Source organism: Paramormyrops kingsleyae, chromosome 6 (genome assembly GCF_048594095.1).
Source record: "Paramormyrops kingsleyae isolate MSU_618 chromosome 6, PKINGS_0.4, whole genome shotgun sequence".
Lineage (NCBI taxonomy): Eukaryota > Metazoa > Chordata > Actinopteri > Osteoglossiformes > Mormyridae > Paramormyrops > Paramormyrops kingsleyae.
The window spans coordinates 18661421-18682772 of NC_132802.1; the positions used below are offsets into that span (position 1 = coordinate 18661421).

The 21352-nt window shown below is 44.4% G+C and overlaps 1 protein-coding gene across 8 annotated transcripts in view; it reads left to right on the plus strand.

Annotated features, from left to right (window-relative positions):
• iqsec1a (IQ motif and Sec7 domain ArfGEF 1a) overlaps positions 1-21352 on the plus strand; it is a 129637-nt gene that overhangs the window by 42816 nt on the left and 65469 nt on the right. For 7 of the 8 annotated variants that reach the window (XR_011992205.1, XR_011992206.1, XM_023805009.2 and 4 more), the window contains one exon: positions 1077-1184. Coding sequence is in view for 6 of the 8 variants with exons in the window: in XM_023805009.2 (XP_023660777.2) it covers positions 1077-1184 (108 nt within the window). In the remaining 2 variants the exon portion in view is untranslated. Of the gene's footprint in view, positions 1-1076; positions 1185-17885; positions 18059-21352 lie in introns of those variants that run through there. The other variant, XM_023805010.2, reaches the window with a different exon arrangement.

Here is a 21352-nt window from a genome sequence, read left to right on the forward strand (position 1 = left end):
TGAGAATGATTCATGTTTCACGGTGTTTAACCCCCAGCTACTGTGGAAAGGCAGATGTGATTTGCATTTGGAAATGATTTGTTGAGAATGCAGAAACAACTATGAAAAAGGAGAGAACCCCAATTCAATTATCCCTGTGATTCTTGTCACAGCTGACACAGGAATGGTAAATTAAGGCCGGATGTTTCATGAGATGGGCTTGTCTGTGAAGCTGCATAGTGCATGTAATTCATTGTGTTGCACTGTATGATGTACAGGGAGGGATTTCTTCACGCTGCTTGCTTTCAAGATAACAGAGTCCTTGCAAGTTGCCCTGAGGGGAAAGTGGAGAAGAATAATGAACTGCAACTGGATTACAGTGCCGCTATAGTCCTGCAGCTGTGAATCCTCTGTGGAACCCAGCCGACGTGAGGCTGTATGTTCGTCTCAATTAATGGAACAATGTGCCTTTTGCACAGCAGAAACATCCAGAGCAGCGATAAAATAAGAGGAGCAGTAATAACAAATCTTGTATTAAAAGCCAGTATTACTCTGACCAGGTTTTCAGAAACTACATGTGGATCCTCTCTCCATTGTGGTCAAGATCTCCCATCTCTTTGTAGGCGCTCTGTGCTGTTTGGGAAGCAGGTTCCCATTTTCCCTTTACCTTCGATTCTTAGGCAACACACTCAAAGTTGATTTACACTTCTGCGTCAAGCCTACGCAAAGCTAATGCCGTGGCCCAGCCAAGTGGCCTATGCTGTTGAAAGCATTTATACTTGTGTGTAGTCTGCATTGCCGCAACGTGTAATTACAATTCTAGAGAGGTGCGTGTCAGGCTACTGCATAGGCTATGGTGTAGAAAGCACGGCTAAGCCGTATAGATGGCGTAGATTCTGTGAAGTATAAAACAGCCTTCAGAGAGCATGCATCTTCTGCCTTTTACCCCCAGGCCTAAAGACCCAGCTATGGCAATGGATTCCAACATCTGTTAACTGCCGGCTTGTAACTGAGATCTGGAGTGATATTTAGCATTGTTTGTGTTTTAGAGTCAGTGGGGAATATTTACTGCTCTGTCTTCTCTCTCCCTCTTAAAGGCGACATGCATCCCTGCCCGTGGAATTTGCTGAGACCCACGGTGGGATTATTTTGCCAATGTGCAGGAGACGCCAGCCCTGCCACAAATGGAAGTCTGAATCTTTCAGGTAAATGAGCTTTTCTGCACGTATTCTGCGTGGTTTTAAGGTGTGTCATTGGGATGTTTCCTGTCTGTTTTGCTTAATGGCGTGACATGCAGAGTCTGCCTTCCTTCGGTGAAGATAGCAGAACTTATTAGACGTCAGGTTGTCCGCTATTTTTTAATGCTTTGAGAGCCATGCTAAATTGTGTGCAAAACAGCTTGAGCACCACATTGTGCACCTATATAATATTTGGTGCTTTCATTATATTAAAGATGCCTCATCTAAATAGAGCAGCTGGCAGCATAATGTCGGCCAAAATGCTTGTGTTTACAGAGTGGAGTTTGCTGGTTGTACCCATGAAACAGGGCAGTCTCCTTAGCAGCAACAGATTGTCAGCTTCTGGAAAGATCTCACTTGGTCTCTAACCACAGCCTCTAACCTACTGTCTCCTGCTTTCTTTTTGTTTGTGAATATTTTTACATCTTTACAGTTTCGTTTTGCTGTCATGCTCTTCTGCTAGAGGGGACTGACACCCAAATTCCCACGTGACCCCATCCTCCGTGGGTGTATGGGGGATTCTAAGCATATCTCAGCTCTTTACTATTTGATTTTGCAAAAAAAAAAATTGTAAAAAAAACCTATAAAATTCTGGCTGATAAAAATTCTTTGCTGATTTATTTATGATCATGTGAATACTTGAGTGAGCCTGAATAATGACTGATTATGGCTGTAGACACGTAACTCCCAGTCAAGAGCTAGATAAAGTAACTACCAGAGCAAAGTGTACTCTGCCATCAAGCTGTTCTCACCCCCTGCACAGCCAAGAATCGCGGCAGCCATGGCTTTTCGCCCATTAGCAGCGCTGTACTACTTGCGATTACTTTATAGCACGTTTGGGTGCATCTGTAAGACTTAGATAAAAAGGTGAGAGAGGGGGAAAGATGAAACAGTGGAAGAGACAGAGCTGTGGGACATGGCCTTCAAAAGGCTTTCTGAGGAGCTGAGTGAGCTACACACACGTCTGCTTCAGTTCTGCATGAGGAATAGTTATCACTCTGTTAGACTTGGAGCAAAGCCAGAGCATTTGCCCTGTAAAACACCGACATTTTTAAGTCGTGTATAACAAATAAATAGTGTTGAGAGTATGAAGTCTTGCGATAGTTATTTGTTATAATTATTTGCCTGCATTTCAGGAATGAAGGTTTGTAGTGTAGTGTGCTGTGTATTATTTCAACATGCAAGAACACCTACAGACCTAAAGGCACCTGAGCTCTGTAGCATGTAAGATTTTCAGGCCACGCTGTTGCTGAGACGTGATTCTCACATCTGCTGTGCAGGTTCTCACTTTGCCATCCTAATGATCTCTGTGCTCTGCGGTGCAATGGGAGGCAGCCCACGGCGTCCGCGTCGTCCTGTATTCACTCTCGCCGTTCTTCGGTAACTGAGCACGTGGGAAGGAAATAAGGTAGAGCCTGCCTTAGGAATTAGCATTTCATTGACATCGTTTGAAAAACTTCTTAAGGCTTAATTAACAGCAGAACAATCACACACCAAGTTCTGTTATTTAGTTATGGGGAAATATTGGGCAGTTTTATTGTTTTAATTTCACTGCTATGTATTTATGTAGGATTAGCCCTATGTGTGGGTTTAATACTGTAGTGGAGATTAAGGAGCCAGACTTATAACCAGAGAGAAACTGGTCTGGGTCCCTGGGGGGGTGGTGGTTGGTTATCAGGCGCCGTATGTTTGAAAAGCCACTTTAAGTGGCATTCAATTAAATTGCTACTTAAATGAAACAACTTTAAAAAAAAAAAAAAAAAACTAAAAAAAAAACGAGGGGTGACAGTAAGAGCCCCCGCTTTTTAATTCTGTGAGTGTCGCTTTATGAGCCTCTAATGAGAGCAGAGTGAAGATGCGGCTGTAAAGATGTCGCTCTCGCTGGCTGGCCGTTTCTCACGCGGTCTTGCCTGCTGCAGCTTGTGCTCCGTTCCTTTCATTTCCTCCCTTATTCCCCAGAGCAAACACTGCAAGAAGTCGCGGATGAGGCAGTAATGGAGGGTGCTGAGTGGCGCTGTGTTTACTTATTCTATGGCACCTTTAGTAGCCTACACCACTCTGTGTTCCCAGAATGCTTAGTGTTGCACTTTGCCTGTTGATTTGTTGTCTTATTAGACTCCTGCTGTGTTGTACGGTGCTGTATAGCTCTTCCTCCAATACTGCTTGCACTTGTAACTGGGCTAGTTAACAGCTGTATGTTTGTAATGTGCTATTTCCTACACATCATGTTACTTTAATAAATGTAATTGCCCTCCATCCAGCTGCAATTTGCAGTTGTGTTGAGATGCTGCTGACCACAGATGAATGGGCATCTGCTAAGATGGTGGGAAGGTGCAGTACAAGGGCCAGCGTATGTAGGGGCCATTGGGGTGATGGTCAGGGATGCTGAAGGACCAGTTACTGGTCGCGTTACTGGTTTCAGGTCACAAGTAGGACTGTCACAATCCGGAGGGAGGAAGGTGCAAAATCCGGTTGTGTGAATTTTCTTGTGTTTAAAGTTTCAGGGAAGTCTCTCCCTTCCCCATTAAGCCAGTCTTTAGAAGGAAACAGGCCATATATCAGCTGCAGCTCATAAAATACAATATTGAGCAGCTGAGTAGCACAGCGGGTCACAGAGGCCAGTGTGAAGGTTAATATGAGATATTCCTTTGATGCTCTTCTGGACAAATGGTGCAGCCTTAGACTGCTCTTTGGTACTTGATCCGGCCAGATTTTCTGCACAATGCCAAAAAAAGCAGCTACACTGTATTTTACTCCAGCACATGCTTGCTGCCTCTGTGCCTCTGGGAACATTTTTTTTTAAGTCACAGCAACATCAGGGGGCCTGGCTTACGGCCCATAAGGCTTCAGTCATCCTGAAAATCCATTTACTTACTGCATTCTCCCCACATTAGATTCCAATAATGGTGAAAAAGCTCACATTATCTGGTGGAGTTAGGGTCCATATGGCCGCATACTGTATGGCGTGACATTGGTGGAGTGGGGGGGGGGGGGGGGGGCTGTGGGTGGTGAGGGTGCTAAACAAAATCATTTTCTGTAACCTTTTAAAAAGGTTGCTTGTGTAATGAACCGACTGAAGGGATCCAATTGCAGGGTGAATGTCGGTGAATCTCAATATGCGTACTTGACCGTACTTGTGTTCTCATCCACCCTTTTGTACAACTGTACAATGACAATAAAAAGTCTTGAAGTCTTGAAGTCTTTTGACGCCATCTTCCTTTGCTGTAGACAGGTTCCAATACTAAGAACACAAGTATAGAGGACGGTAAAAATCCCCAGATGTTGGTCTTGCCCCAAATATCAAGGATACATTGATTGCATCTTTGCTCTAAGAGTCCAATCCAATGATTCATTGCGCCCCACGTTCATTCCTGGAAGGCAAGTTAGCAAGACCGGTTTTGCCAAGACCACAAGTACGGTCTTTGCGTTCTTGGTATTGAGAATCTAGATCAGTGTTTCTCAACCCAGTCCTCAGCGAACCCTAGCCAGTCCACGTTTTTTGCTCCCTCCCAGCTCCCAGCACCTGTACCAGCTATTCGGTGTTCCTGATTGGCTGGGAGCTGAGAGGAAGCAAAAACGTGGACTGGCTGGGGTTCGCTGAGGACTGGGTTGAGAAACACTGATCTAGAGACTGACACTTGCAGTGTCAGGCATAGTGTGGTTTTGTTTTCGATCAGCTGGTCTAGCACGACTCAGTGATTCAAACCTCTGAAATCCCCTACAAGGTAAGTTTCTCCCCTAAGTTTAATGGCTCTGGAAAATGTGTATGTAAGCATGCTTCTTGAATAGCCTTGTGTTTCAAGGAAGTACCTCAACATTGCCTAAAAACATATCATCATAAGAAAACCTTGCATGTCATCATTGGATTCTATTGTGTATTTCATATACTTATTCGAGGAATTTGAACGTAAAAAATTAGCACTAACACTAGGCTTTTAAAAATATTCCTTACAATATCTTTTGGTTTATAGCGAAAGGCAATTTTAATCTAAGGATTGACCCCAAAAAACACAGCATCTTCAGATATTACATACATACTCAGTAACTGATAAAATTAGCATATCCTTGTCAGCATGTTTACACTGAAAATCCTGTTAGTCTCAAATACTAAATTCATTGGACTTCAGGCTGCGTGGCAGAAGAATATCCCTGTTTGTAAAATGTGACTTAAGTTGCTCTGCAGACAGTAGGGGCAGTGTGTTGGTAAACATCTAATGGAGGAACAAAAACAGGCAGAAAGCATTTCCAATGGAAACCAAACTGTTGTGAAGCAGCGTAATTGCTGTAGAATTATTACGGTTATGTTGCAGTTCTAAGGGAGAGACACAAAGGTGATGCCTCTGCAGCGTGTCTCCTGTTATTTTCTAAGAGACTGGTCACATAAAACTCATTCATGCATTATTAATGCGTTTACAGTGCTTCCTCAGACTGTTCACCTCTCCAACACTGTTAGTTTATCTGTGGGTTGTGTGCCCCCTGGTGGTGACCAGTGGCATTTACGTGAACTATACTTGAATAATATGAATGATATCTACTTATCAGACTTTGAGTGATTTAAATGTGATTTACTGGCCGATTTTTTAGATATCCACAGGGTTTTTTTCTCAAGAAGATTTAAGGAAAAAAGTTTAAGGAAAAAACAATCATCACTAAGGCCTTTATTTTATAATCTGTTGACGTTGTACGCTACAGTAAGTGTTTAGTATTTTTCTCAATAGTAATATGAGGATGTACTGCACATATCCTGGTTGTCTAATTTTGATGGTGAGGTCCTCAGAGCTGCCTTTCTGCATGATCTCAGTGGAAGGAAGCTGTCAGGTTGTGCTCCTAACCATCCTTGAACTGGATTTTTCCAGAACAGTCCTAAGATGTACGCAGGCCATTTCCTGTTTCGCTGCAGGGAGATTGGATGACAGATATGAAATTGTTTGTTAGGAGTAAATGGGGGGGGGGGGGGGTTCAGTGTCGGCTTTTTGATGAAAGTGTGGACCAGTCCCATGAAATCAACGACCTGTGGAATTTTTAATTATTTAAAATAAATCATTATAGGTATTTTGAAGGTATCATTCATCAAATGTGAGGGCAAAGCACAATATTCATTTTATACCACATAAATGTTGAAGGCAGTGTTGGAAAATAGCACATATTTATCCATCTATACGTCCATTTTCTGTTACCACTTGCCCCATTCAGGGTCGCGGGGGGGTCCTGAGGCTATCCTGGAGGGTACAGGGGCAAGGCAGGGAACAACCCAGGATGGGGCGCCAACCCATCGCAGGGCACACTCACACACCATTCACTCACACTCACACACCATTCACTCACACTCACACACCATTCACTCACACTCACACACCATTCACTCACACACCATTCACTCACACACCATTCACTCACACACCATTCACTCACACTCCATTCACTCACACTCACACACCATTCACTCACACACCATTCACTCACACACCATTCACTCACACTCACACACCATTCACTCACACTCACACACCATTCACTCACACTCACACACCATTCACTCACACACCATTCACTCACACACCATTCACTCACACTCACACACCATTCACTCACACACCATTCACTCACACTCACACACCATTCACTCACACACCATTCACTCACACACCATTCACTCACACTCACACACCATTCACTCACACACCATTCACTCACACTCACACACCATTCACTCACACACCATTCACTCACACTCACACACCATTCACTCACACACCATTCACTCACACTCACACACCATTCACTCACACACCATTCACTCACCCCCACACACCAGTTTGGTAACTGCACATATTTTCCTTTGATTCTATCGTGTCTATATGGTAGGTGCCTCAGAATTCACAGATTGGTCACATTAATTCTGGGTTAGCAAGCTAAATAAACAGGTGTTAAAAAGCTATATACCTTAAAAAACTATATTAAAAAATCTTAATTTAATAGCAAGTGGTGTGAGCTGAAATGCACCGCTAATGTGTTTAAATGAAAGCAAAAAAAACCCTCCAGAGACTCCAGATACTTCCCAAAGTCTAAAGACCTACAGTTAAGCTATTTAGAATCTCTAAATTGTCAGTAGTCTATGCCTGTGTCTGTGTCTGTGCAGTGGGATGGACTGGAATGCTGCCTGTTGGCCTTGTGCTCTTTGCTGCCTGGGAAAGGCTCCAGACCCCCCTAACCCCCCAGTCCAGGGATGGAACAGGATTCCAGATAGACTAAAGCAATTTGTGTTGCATAATCTTAAGAAAGAAAAATATTGCCTTCTATGCCTGGCAAGAGATCGTGGATATTGCTGTATTAATTCTCTGATTTATAGGAGCAGCTTATGGTTTGATTAGTGTGCAAAATGATGACAAAGATGGGCTTCCCCAGGGATGCCAGCTCTTTGATTCTCTGCCTCACAGGAGAACCGTTCGCCGGCCAGTACCTGTGAGAGCTGGAAGGCTGCAGGCAAGGCCCCAGCTGTGCATGCCCCCTGTCCTCACCGCAGTGCTGCTTCCGCCTCCATCCTCGAGCGCCAAATTGCTGTTCAGGCTTTCACAGGGGATCTCGCTGTTTTTTTGGGGGGGGGAAGGCAGGGATGAGTCTGTGTGTATGCAGTGTGTATGCAGTGCCCTGCCATCTGAATCCAGCTGGCTGCCTGTCTGTCTCTTTCTTTCCTGACAATGGCATGTCACACTCACAGAACACATACAGCTCACAGAAAGTCTTGGGACACTTGCTTAATTCAGTAAAAATATTGCAGGTTTATTGGTTTTATAACAAAAATCATTATTTGTTCATTTGTTTACAAAAAATATGTCACATTGGAATTAAAAAGGGCATTGACAAGCTGTCTCATCGAGACTTCGCAATAACATAAAGCACCAAACATTAGTGTTTAGTATCCCTTTGGGAGCCAATGACTACAATCGCAATTAATACCAAAATGGAAAGAACAGAACCAAATCAGTCGGTCAAAAAATTGACACCTAATAAAAAGAAAACGTCTGTGTGGAAGATATGTGCAGGTATGATAAACACTTGTCAAAGGACTTTTGTTATGAAGACAATAAATCTGTGACATTTTAACCAAATTAAGCAAGCATCTCTAGACTTTCTATGGGGGACACACACCTGATGCACTAATTATACAGCGTTAATGACACCAAGGACTTTGCCCTTTTCACGTCATTGAATTTTCTTTGACAATATGATAGCAGCCATCCTCCGACAGAGTGCTGAATGCTTACTAATTCCTGCCATATACCAGTCTTTTTTATTGCATTGCTATCACAGAGACTGTGGTTGGCATGGTGCAGTGGGTTGGTGAATTGCTTTGTAGTAGTTTGTATTGCAAAGGTGACACAGCCACGTGAACATGTGTCAAGCGTGTGAACAAGACAGGAAAGTGGCCTGACAGGAAAGTGGCCTGACAGGAAAGTGGCCTGCTGCGTACGATTCACTATGCTGTGGGCAAGCGAGGGCAGGTTATTGCCTGTATTTTTTGCCACTGTTGCTTGCTGAGAAAAAAATGAAAATGCAGCATATGGCTGATTAACCCATAGAGCTGCTGGTGGGTTTAGCCAAGACAACGCTGGCATTTTTCCTTCCTAAGACTCAGCCACTAGCCGGTAGGATCAAACCTCGCCTTTTATACTGGAACAATGTCTGTTGCCTTTGCTGTGACTCTGGAAGCCGTGGCTGAAGTATTCTTTACCATTTTTCACAGAATTAAGAATAAGCAACCAAGCAATTAGCTGTGGTAGTTATTGTCACACACCCACAAAGGGATTCAACTTGCCATTGTGTTTGCAAACAATATGTTTAAAAAACAATTAAGGCCCTGATCACACACCGCTGAGGCCGACTAGCATAGTCTGCGGCTGCCATCGTTAGCAGCTGGGTTTGTTGCTTAGCATTGGATGACATGCACACGAAAATTTCATGGGCAATTTCATATATTGGGATATATTTGGTAATTGGCATTAAGCAGCTCTGCAGCTATAGCATACAGTGTTTCTTTGCCTGAAGCCTTTGTGATGCTGCTTGTTTCCCAGCTCAGATTCCTCAGTGTGGAGCCCTTTCACAGGCTTCCGTTCACATCTATTGATGATCAGGCTGTTTCTCTCTTCTCTCTCGGCGGCCAGTAAGATCTGGCTAATGTGACCTGCAGGAAGCGTCCCTAAATAGGGTTGGATACCGTAAAATTTGAACTCATCAAACTACTCATAGCGTGTGTTTCTTGCAGGTAGTAGTGCACTCACACACGCCTGCATCCCCGTGCCTGTACTCACACGCGCATGCATTCCCGTGCCTGTACACACACGCGCGTGCATCCCCGTGCCTGTACTCACACACTCCCACTGTCTCCCTTTATCTTCGTTTGTATGTAGACAGGTTAAAATGCAGCCTATACTGACTTAAAAAATTTTCACTTCTACGTTGACCTACCGATTTAACAGACTATAAAGAACACAAACACCGTGACACTTTGTAAAACGTTTTACTCAAAAATAAATGCCACATTTGTGACTTTGCACATTCTGTTTGTATTCCGCCGTTGCGGGTTTTGGATCCTGAACAAGTTGAGAACTGAGCAGCCTTAAAATGTGCATGATGCAGTTTTGGTCACATGGACCAAAGCTGTACGCAATACAGAAAAAAGCAGCCTTGAAAAAACAAAGATCTGTTACAGCGTTCTTTCAAATCGCGAGCAGTGTAAGCAGATGTAAATTCGATGTCAGCTTAACCTATACCAAGCCTATGTTGGGTACAATGGTCAACATCATTTTCCCATAATTGTGATAGGATAATTTATGTTCCTTCAAGAAAACAACTTCATACAAGTTTGACCTAACGTTAAATTATATCTGTTAGAATAAAGCTAAAAATCTATGACACAGATTTTCATATGACGTATCGCAATACAGTACGGTATACTGCGGCTCAGTAAATTTAAACTTGCAACAAATTGAAGAGAAACCTGTTGTGTATGCTATTGCTAATAGCCCATTTCTGGCTACCAGACAACACTGTAACATTGACACTGGCTGACATGCATACAATCATGTTTAGTATATGAAATCACGCTGAATGCCTCATCAAGCATGGCTGGATAAGTTGAGACCTTGTGCTTACTGTTTGCCCCCCCCCCACTTCAAAAATCTCTCCTGTGTCCCTGAGTATAGTAGCCATTAAACTTACATATTCTAAATCATCAAACATGGGAATATGGTTGTCCTATGAAAGGAATCACAAGTCTGTTGACGATAGGACAGTGGCATGCGTGGCGTGTTTCAGCGAAGGCTAGCTCCACACAATCGCTGAGCATTTAGCATTGGCTGCAGCTATTGATTTTAGCCGCTTACCATCTCATCAGTTCTGCCTTGCTGTTGTCATAAGGGGGGTGATAAGTCGTGCTGATAAATGTCACCTCACCACGTCTGGACATAAGAAATCAAGTTCATTCTTGTTAGCTGTGTCCAAACTATACCTCCAGTTAGCTGTTTGATATCCATCCTGCTTTAGCAAAAGGTATTTATTTCCTGGTCTTTGTCTTTTTGTTTACCCCTCAGATAGGCAGGTTGAATAGGACTATGTGAAAGGGAAGCTAAATGATCCCTTCATCGCAGTCCCTTAGTGGCAGAATAAGGGTTTGGTTGGATTTAGTTGAATTGGTTGAGCTTCAGGGGCCACTCAAAGCAGCGGTTCTGGAGGATGTAGACACCGATACTGTGAAAGGCTGCTGATCCACACCCCAAAATCAAATACACTGACATTTGTTGTGAGCTGTAACAGCAGTGGAGATGGCCTCCTCTTGGCAATGCAATTTGCAACATGTAATGCTTATTTTCATGTTACATGCTCTATGAAGTGATTAACATCCCCTGAATGGTTCTTTGTTTCATCATAGCATGACATATTATTAAAAGAGTCTCTTTCATGGGACTCTTTGCAAGGTTGTCCTGTGTTTTATCGGTACAAACAATAAATTTGCTTTAGCATTTTCTGTCATTGTCCTGGCATACCCATAATTCCACATCTTTTCCCACAATGGGTACTTACAGTACTTTAATAATGACCATGGGTGGGTTATAGATATCATAATATTAACAAATCTCTTTTTGAGATGACTATTGGTGTATAAGAGGGAATACTTTGTCCATGGCTATTGTAGATGTGGCACTTGACATCAGACACCCTGAAGGACCAGCTGAATGAGACGGATAAGGACTAGATATGATCAGGACTCTCCAGCCCTTCCATGTGTTTATCTTTAAATAGCAGCTGTAAAACCTGAACAGCTTCCGGCTCCACAAACCACCATGCTGTTGGATATGTTAGGGTCAGCTGGCTGCAATATGTGCTTCAACTGTCAATAGAAACTGCATCGATGTTTGCTCAGGCTCCTGCGTGTGCCATCCAGCTGGTTAGTATTCTGGTCCCTGTTCACACATACACACACGTACACACAGACAGACACCTACCTCTGTCACGCTAGCAAAGGAGCTCAAACATCCCTGACAGGTTTGTCCAGCATAGTCATTCCACAGAAAGCTTTGAGGCCCTTTTGAATCTTCTGTGTATGTTACAGTACTCCATACTCCATACTGCATGACTTAAATCCTCACATTTCAGAGCGTGCTGGCTCCTGACTGTCAAGGAGCGTTTCAGGCTGTTAGCATATTCACAGTCTGTGGAAAAACTTCACTGTCAGCACAATTTACAGCATCATATTACTGCTGTTATGCTTCTAACTGCAATGTGTCGTTTACAGGACACAGCGATGAAAAAGGAATCGGATAGTATTCAGAATGATGACATAATCACTTTTTTATTTGTCCTCATTAGCACTTTAAGCCTGTAGGATGTAATGGTACAGGATTCTGGTACGCAGCTCGCAGTGGTGTACTTTTTTACCTCATCTGAAGCAGTGGTGTTTGTGTGTTGCAAAAAAATGTGATCAGGCTTTGAGGCTGATGCCCACTGTGTATTTGGGCTGCTGCTGACCTTAGCGTAGCCCACTACTGCACAGCGCTGACCTTAGTGTAGCCCTCTACTGCACAGCGCTGACCTTAGTGTAGCCCCTCTACTGCACAGCGCTGACCTTAGTGTAGCCCTCTACTGCACAGCGCTGACCTTAGCGTAGCCCTCTACTGCACAGCGCTGACCTTAGTGTAGCCCTCTACTGCACAGCGCTGACCTTAGTGTAGCCCTCTACTGCACAGCACTGACCTTAGCGTAGCCCTCTACTGCACAGCGCTGACCTTAGTGTAGCCCTCTACTGCACAGCGCTGACCTTAGTGTAGCCCTCTACTGCACAGCGCTGACCTTAGTGTAGCCCTCTACTGCACAGCGCTGACCTTAGCGTAGCCCTCTACTGCACAGCGCTGACCTTAGTGTAGCCCTCTACTGCACAGTGCTGACCTTAGTATAGCCCTCTACTGTACAGTGCTGACCTTAGTGTAGCCCTCTACTGCACAGCGCTGACCTTAGTGTAGCCCTCTACTGTACAGTGCTGACCTTAGTATAGCCCTCTACTGTACAGTGCTGACCTTAGTGTAGCCCTCTACTGCACAGCGCTGACCTTAGCGTAGCCCTCTACTGTACAGTGCTGACCTTAGTATAGCCCTCTACTGTACAGTGCTGACCTTAGTGTAGCCCTCTACTGCACAGCGCTGACCTTAGCGTAGCCCTCTACTGCACAGCGCTGACCTTAGTGTAGCCCTCTACTGCACAGTTAAGACCTTAGTGTAGCCCTCTACTGCACAGCGCTGACCTTAGTGTAGCCCTCTACTGCACAGCACTGACCTTAGCGTAGCCCTCTACTGCACAGCGCTGACCTTAGTGTAGCCCTCTACTGCACAGCGCTGACCTTAGCGTAGCCCTCTACTGCACAGCGCTGACCTTAGTGTAGCCCTCTACTGCACAGTGCTGACCTTAGTATAGCCCTCTACTGTACAGTGCTGACCTTAGTGTAGCCCTCTACTGCACAGCGCTGACCTTAGTGTAGCCCTCTACTGTACAGTGCTGACCTTAGTATAGCCCTCTACTGTACAGTGCTGACCTTAGTGTAGCCCTCTACTGCACAGCGCTGACCTTAGCGTAGCCCTCTACTGTACAGTGCTGACCTTAGTATAGCCCTCTACTGTACAGTGCTGACCTTAGTGTAGCCCTCTACTGCACAGCGCTGACCTTAGCGTAGCCCTCTACTGCACAGCGCTGACCTTAGTGTAGCCCTCTACTGCACAGTTAAGACCTTAGTGTAGCCCTCTACTGCACAGCGCTGACCTTAGTGTAGCCCTCTACTGCACAGCGCTGACCTTAGTGTAGCCCTCTGGAGCATCCTTTCAAGAAGTCCTGCACTGTAACCTTTTGATTTGTGCAGAAGATAAGAATATTCTTTTCTTTTTTTTTCTTTTTAACAAATTAAATCATTGATATGTTGGAAACAAAAAATATTATCAAGAAAACAAACTTTTGGGAAAAATGCATTTATTTATATTAGATAAGTTTGTCTTTTTGTTGCCCAAAGCCACTTTTTGTTGTTAAGCCACTTTTCCAGGGTGAACATTCTCTACATTTAAACTATGTAGTTTGGCAATAAATTATCATTTTTGAAAGATCACTGTTTTTCAAAACATTCACTAATATTCACAAGAAATGAACACAGTAACCTTCTGTGGTCAGAAGGAGCTTCTCTGGCCAGTGTTTCCAAATACACTCTTTGGAGACCCGGTTGGTCCATGTTTTTGCTCCCTCTGAGCATCTTCCATCTACTTTGATAATTATTGTCCCATATTTTCTGTATAATATATTCATGTTTTATCCAGACCCTTTGAATAGTGAGATATTGTGCATGAAGCATCCTTTTAGGCTTTTTGGATGTCAGCTTCCTTTCTGCTGATGTGCTGTGTTAAACCAGGCTGGTGCACTGAGCACCTGTAGTGACAACAATAGCCTGTTGCGAAGCATGGCAGAAAGCCAGCAGTGTGCCACAATGCGAAACAAGAAATCCCTGCAAAATATAGGAGGATTGCATGTCACCCAATAAACCAGTGCTTTTGGAACAGTATTATTTTTGCCTTGCAAATTCTCATGTACAGTGTATCAGTAGAACAGTCCCGGAGAGCCTCAGCCCTGCACATCTTTGTGTTTCCTTTCATTTAACACACCTGATTGTACTTCTCTGCTGATTACCAAATCAGGTGTGGTGGAACAAAGAAAGAGCTAAGTTCTGCAGGACTGGGGCTCTGCAGGACTGCAGTTGGAAACCCCTGCAGTAGGGTGTGGAAGCAGCCCAAATGAGCTGCTTGCTGAGCTCAGCCAGCTGAGATCTTTCCATAAGTCTGCACTTCAGGAGCTCTGGGACAGTGGCAGTTAGCCCTAGTGCCCTACATCTGTCAGACAAGGCCAGCATGGCACTGCCCCAAGCTGGAGGGTGCCTGTGGAACGCAGCCCAGTGATGACAGAACGCCAGGGCAGACGCAATGCCACAGGTACTGCATGCCCCGTTTCTGGCTCAGGTGTCCTCACCCTGGTCAAGCCAATCATGAGTCAGGTACATTGTCTAAAGTGAAAGGATGTGGGGCAGCTGTAAGTGCCACTGGCTGCAGCTTCACTGGAGGTTATAAACAAGCAGTGGGTGCAGTTCTGAGCTGTATGTGGTTTATTGAGAAAGTGGTCCTCAGCTGGCTGTAGTTGGTGACTATACTAGGGTAACTTGTGCTAACTCGGCCCATTCTGAAACACGTTTTCCTGTCCCTGCGCGACTTCCCCATCTGTTGATCCAGTTGTCTGAGTCTGGGATTTTCAAAGTTTGCCTCACTGTGCTCAATTTTTGTTTCAAGCCATCAACACTTTGCAGATAATAGTCTGCAAAAATGTCACACTGACAAACTTATTCCGAACCATTAAAATCCCATTCAGTTTTGTGTCCTGAAAGCTTCATTGTGCATCAAACATGCTTGATGACCAGAAGCTACTAATAGTATTAGAAGCCTTGGTGCCTATGACTGCCAGCAGCATTCTTGGTCAAGCAGTAGTGCAGCATTTAGGAACCACTGCATGAATGACTGCAGCTATCGAGTGTTTGCTGTGTCCTGTGTGCTGCATTAAATAAAAGCATTTGCCAAGTGACATTGGAGGTTTTTTTTCACAAAAGGCTCCTTGGCATTTTCCGGATTATTCGTTGAGGGCTTACAGCTCTGCTCCTTTTCCGCTTGGGAAGGGACAACATAATTTGTCAGCTCATCAGCATGCTGGCACAGTGGACAAGTGAAGCCTGGCAGCTGACTTGCTGAGAGCGTCTCTTCTGTGGGGCTGCACCGCTCGCAAAGGCCCTGCCTCAGAGACGGAGCCGCTCGACATGGCACCTGAATGGGGGCTCCCCACTCGCCCTCGTGAAAGGAAATGCGCTCAGAGTTTCATCTGCATGCCTTGAGTACATCCCACGTGACAGAAAGAAGTAAAGTATGCGTTCTGCTGTTAAAATAATGGATGGAAACAGATGGGTATTGACAGTGAAATCTCCCAGTTATCACCATTATCACTGTGTTTCAAAGTGGTCATCAGTAAACTTACAGTATGTCGCTTGTGAACGATTTATTCTTCCTGAGCAAATCTCTTTTTGTGGACAAAATAATCTTGGTCACCACACTAATTCATTTAGTTTGGCCGCCGAGTGACCCTTCATTGAGTTTGTTCACTGAGTGATCTGTCGTTATGTTTGTTCACTAACTGATCCTTCGTTCAGCTTGTTTACAGAGTGATTCATTGTTGAGTTCATTCACTGAATGACCCTTCATTTAGTTCGTTCACTGAGTGATCCTTTGTTCACTGAGTGATCCTTCATTCTGTTTGTTCACTGAGTGATCCTTCGTTCAGTTCGTTCACTGAGTGATCCTTCGTTCAGTTCGTTCACTGAGTGATCCTTCGTTCAGTTCGTTCACTGAGTGATCCTTCGTTCATTCGTTCACTGACTGATCTTCCTTTCAGCTTGTTTACAGAGACACTGTTCAATCTTTTCACTTAATGATTCTTTGTTCAGTTTGTTCACTGAATGATTCATCGTTCACTTATTTTAAAGGGTGATTCATCCTTCAGTTAATTCAGGAGTGAGCCACATCATGGCCAAGAGTCAGATTCTGTGTGGCAAATGTTACATTTTGGGGGTAAGTCCTTAGCAACATTCCCATCACAGGCACAGCGTCCTAACCAGCTAAACCACACACCACCCCCAAATGTAAATCCATCCATCCACCTTCTGTAGCCGCTTACCCTATTCAGAGCCGGGGGGGGGGCTATGGGCACAAGGCAGGGAACAACTCAGGATAGGGTGGCAACCCGCGGCAGGGCACATTCACACTCCATTCGCACCACTGGGAAATGTGGTAACTTAACCTCAGCATGTTTTAGGACCATGGGGGGAAACCCCACGACGACACGGGAAGAACGTGAAAGCTCCACACACACAGAGCCGTGGCAGAGCCTCCCAGAGGCCCAGAGGTGTGAGGCAAGAGCACCTCTCCACTGCACCACTGTGCCACCCCATAGTCAGATCACATGTTCATCGTCCATGAGTATATAATGAGTACATAATGAGTACATAATCAATCGAAATTGTACAGTTTAATATACAAATTTACAACACAAAATAAGAAAACTTGGAAGTGAATGTTCTACTCGGAATGAATCTTTTAGTTTAATGAAATCGAAAGAATCTGATAAGAATTTGAAAAGAATCATGATTTCCTTGTCTAGTCATCAACACATATGACCAGCAATAGTTCTACAGCTGGCAGCTGTGAAATTGGTGATAATACCTGGGGCGGGGGGGGAGGGGGGGTGTGCCCACCATTATTTAATATATATATTCATCCCCCAATAAATATACCTTTGTATTTGCATACATTGATAAGTTTTGCCCCCCCCCCCCCCTGCAATATCATTTGTCCCCTCCCACAACAGCAAGCAGTGATACATTCTACTCCATGTACAAAAAACAGAAGCTTCTCCTATTGCTTCTATTTGGAGGGACACTTTGCATCCCACTTCCAAGAGGAACGACAGCATCAGCACTGTGTGATTCAGGTATCTCATAGCAACCTGGACCACGTTTTCTGAATGGAATTTGAATCACTGCAATAAACACCATTTGTAAGTGTTTAGTTCCTTGGATCTTACATTTTTTTTATCAATCTTTTTTTTAATCATAAATTTGGCATTTTCCTTATATCACCCTGTTTTGTCAGATTTGTTTATATGGTCATGCCTCATCATCTTACAATGTATTGATTTCACAGCAGAGTGAGGCAAAGGGTATCTGTCTTCAACACATCCTCCTGTTTCTATGGAAACCAGGGGACCAATCTTCTTGCACTGTTGTGGACCATACTACTGCTGTATGACAGGAGGTAGCTAACGTGAATCAGAGCTGATTTCATGCGCATCTAAACACAGACTCTTGCCTTGCCTCGATTACGTGCTGCAATCGGCTCTTTTCCACAGTAGTATGTGGCTCTCCTTAACTACAGGTAGACAGGCAGCCCCCTCCCCCCCCCCCGGGTTTGGTTCCTTTGGAACACACCTGCACTGCCCCTCCCCCCAGCCTCTATGCGCCTTGAGCTCTGCTGATGCCGCATGTGACATCACAGGGGCTGCTTACCTCACGGGCTGCCTGCCGAACGCTCCCTCATTCGTGTGGCCTGAGCCTGAATGAAAGCAGGGAGAGCGTGCAAGCGAGACAACGTGAGAAGCCAGCGTGCGGCAGCCCAACGCTTCCAGCTCCAGCCCAGCTCTGTCATGGCGTGCAGGCGATGCCATTAGTGAGTACCTGTGAGACTCTAACGCCGCAGAAGGTCAGCGGGCGGTAGACGGGGAAGGCGCACGGCGTGATCTGCTGACCCTCGTTAAATCCATAGGGAAGGACGGGGTCCATTGTCGGTTGTAAACGGTGCCATCTGGAAGCATGTTGAAGCCTTGATTATTCTGTGTACATGTCATTCATATACAGACTCAGAGGTGTGTTCCAGCATAGTCCGCTGTGTTTTCTCATAATATATCCTGTTCTGAGACTGTATTTTAGATCAAAAAGATTCGTCTGTCCAGTTTGTTATTGTAGCAGTAAGGTTAACCCATGAATTAATGATTAAACAACACTGGGCTAAAAAAAAGCTTTTAGTAAGAACACAAATCTGTTGAATGAATAATAAATATAATTTCTGTGAGGTCCATGTGGACGTTATCGGTCCCTCTGTGCAGAGCACCGGACGTGCAGTCCAGGAAGAAGGTCAAATGCTTTGGCCATTTGACATGAACGTACAAACGTTCAGCTATTTCAGCGCAGTTTCACATGCGAGACGCCACACCATCCATATCTCTGCTTCATGGTCCTCGCCCGTCCCTCACACATCGCAGCTCTGCTCGCTCTATCGCTCCGCTCCGCGCTTGTTTATCTCTGGTCACGGATGTTTCCATGCAGATTCTTTGTCATCGATAAAATTCCGTCCACTGATTTAAAAAAAAAAACATCCTTGTTTATATGTGTTTATATTTTAAAGCAGACATAGCGTGTAGATGAGTGTTTTGAGATCATACAAAAATCTCAACCCACAGAAAACGCAGTTTTTGTCGTTGACGCTGAATAGTGTTGGTTCATTTGCGATGGCTCATGCTTATGAGGTGTCCAGACTGTGGGACTGTTTGAATCCGTGCATGGAGTGAGCAGGCATATGTGTCTGCAACCAAGCCAGGCAAGAAGAGGAATGCTCAGCTGCTCTGTGTTAAGCACCACGCAAGACTGAGTAATTCGCTTTTATAACAGTTACGTAAACACTTCCTTAAGGGTCGTTTTATTTTGTTTAAAATTTGACTGAAGTATTTTTAGAGAGTGCACTTAGCCTTTGTGTGGTTTAGGGTGGATAGTTTAATTCAGGCAAGTGCCTCGTGCTTTCAGTTGTTACCCAAAGCTGATGAGCACCTTGTTAGTCCCGGAGAGATAAAAATCGTATCCACCGCAGCCCGGGGGATTGCATAAGGACCATCTGTTCCCGAAGCTGCTATCTTGCGACACCCCGAGGATGAGGCGGAACTGTTTGCAGGGAGACCAAAGCAATGGCGGTCGTGTGGCGGTGTCTGCTCACGTTGGGAATAGCGACAAGTTTCCCCCTGTTGTTGTACAAGGCACCTTTTCTCACGTGGCAGACATTTACACGTGAAACGCTTCTCTTCTGTGACAGCACCGGGAGGAAATTAGACGCATAGGGATTTTGTCAGTTGTCAGTGATAGCACGCTGGATATGATAACTACTGTAATCCACCTGATCCGTTTTTGTTGCCTTGAGAAATATCCAGGTATAACAATAATGTGATTTCAAGCTGACTGTAAGCTGCTTAGGCCAGTGTTTCTCAAATTGGCCTTCAGGAACCCCAGATGGTCCATGACGTTGCTCCATCCCAGCTGGGAGGGAGCAAAAATGTGCACTGTCTGGAGGTCCTCAAGGACCTGTTTGAGAAATACTAGCTTAGGCAGTGATGTCACAGGTCGTCTTAGAAAGCATACCACTTACAAAGAAAAGCACAGGAAGGTCAGATGTTAGAGGTCACAGGTCAAATGTGTCAGTGTTGGAAAATCTACAAAGCCTTGAGTAGGCTGCTCTTAGCTAAGAAGGAGGGATCATTTGCGCCATTCAAGAAAGATTTTTCTCTCAGAATAATGTAGGGCCAAGGAATGAGGGCTGTAAGCATCATGGTTAGAAAAGCCCCAAACAAACTATTCTACCCTAAACGCTTCAGTGAATCACTCTGGGTCTGTTTCTGGGCCGGTGAAATATTGAGTGAAGCGTAGAAGACTTTGTCTTGTATTCTGTGAATCTGTGAATAGCATCACATATAGCTGAGTACATAGACCTAACGATGTTCGATATTTATCTGGGTTTTTAACTTGTGCATCTAGAGGTGACCTTTATGGATAAGTAAAGGAGAAATGTAATATCAGTTCTTAAATCCTCCTCATGGTCATTTTCAGGTATATTTTATTTGGCTGCTTTATTCAAGACTTGGATTTAGAAGCACAGCGTCTGAGGCAGCCAATAACATGCATCTGTTAGCCTACAGCCTGCGGGAGATTTTCTTACCCTAAGGAAAACAGTCTTGTTTACTGCCTCCAAGGCATTGCTTATTCGTGTAGGAGGTGTAGGATGCTAAATATCATGTTGAGATTTTTTTTTGTATGTGTTATTATATTTTATAGATTTTTGCATTGTATTGTTCCCTAAAATCGGAATGACAGAACACCAGCGTTTCTTTCACATCGTGCTATAGGAACCCTAAAACGGGAATCTTCGAATCTGGCCCTCGATTCCAAATGCAGACTCTGTTTTCAGTTCTCCCACTTAGTTAGTCTAATAATTACTGATTCTGATTGGACTCAAAGGCTTCACACCTGGCTCACAGGTACCGGAAGGCTGGAAAATCAGCAGTGCCTGGACCTTGAGGACTGTCATTTGAATAGTCCTGCTATAAATATGTGCTTTTTGGCTTTTTATTGGCAGTCGTGAACAAAAATACACCAGTGCTGTACAGATAATCAAATGTCTTGGTCCCACGCCCTGTAGTTGCTTGGACCCACCTCATCTACAATCTGATTGGTTATCTCTCCGAACCAATCATTTTTCATTATGCCCTCAGAACATTTTGGTGTAAGTAAAACGCCCACGAGCTTCCGCTGCTGGTTCATGCTGACATTTTGCTCTCAGGGAAGCTGCTTGGGCGCCACCAAGATGCCGCCGTTTACCCAGAACCAGGAAGGAGGGTCTCAGCTCTTTATTAGGCAATAGCTCTGTCGATCAGAACCTGGAAAATAAAGGAAAATAACTAGGGCCGAAGCAGGATTTCTTGCTTAGCTGGATAACTTGTCATATTTAAAGTAGGATGGGCTAAATATAAATGAACGTTATAAAGGCCATTTATACCGGGGTATGTTAAATCTGATATTATGCGACTAAGCAAAAAATTCCGCTTCGTGATACAGGCCTCAGTTCTCTGCGTAGTTCAAGGTGCCCCAGTTTAAATGGACTTTATCTTCACACGCTAACATTTAGCCCTAACTACCTTAAACG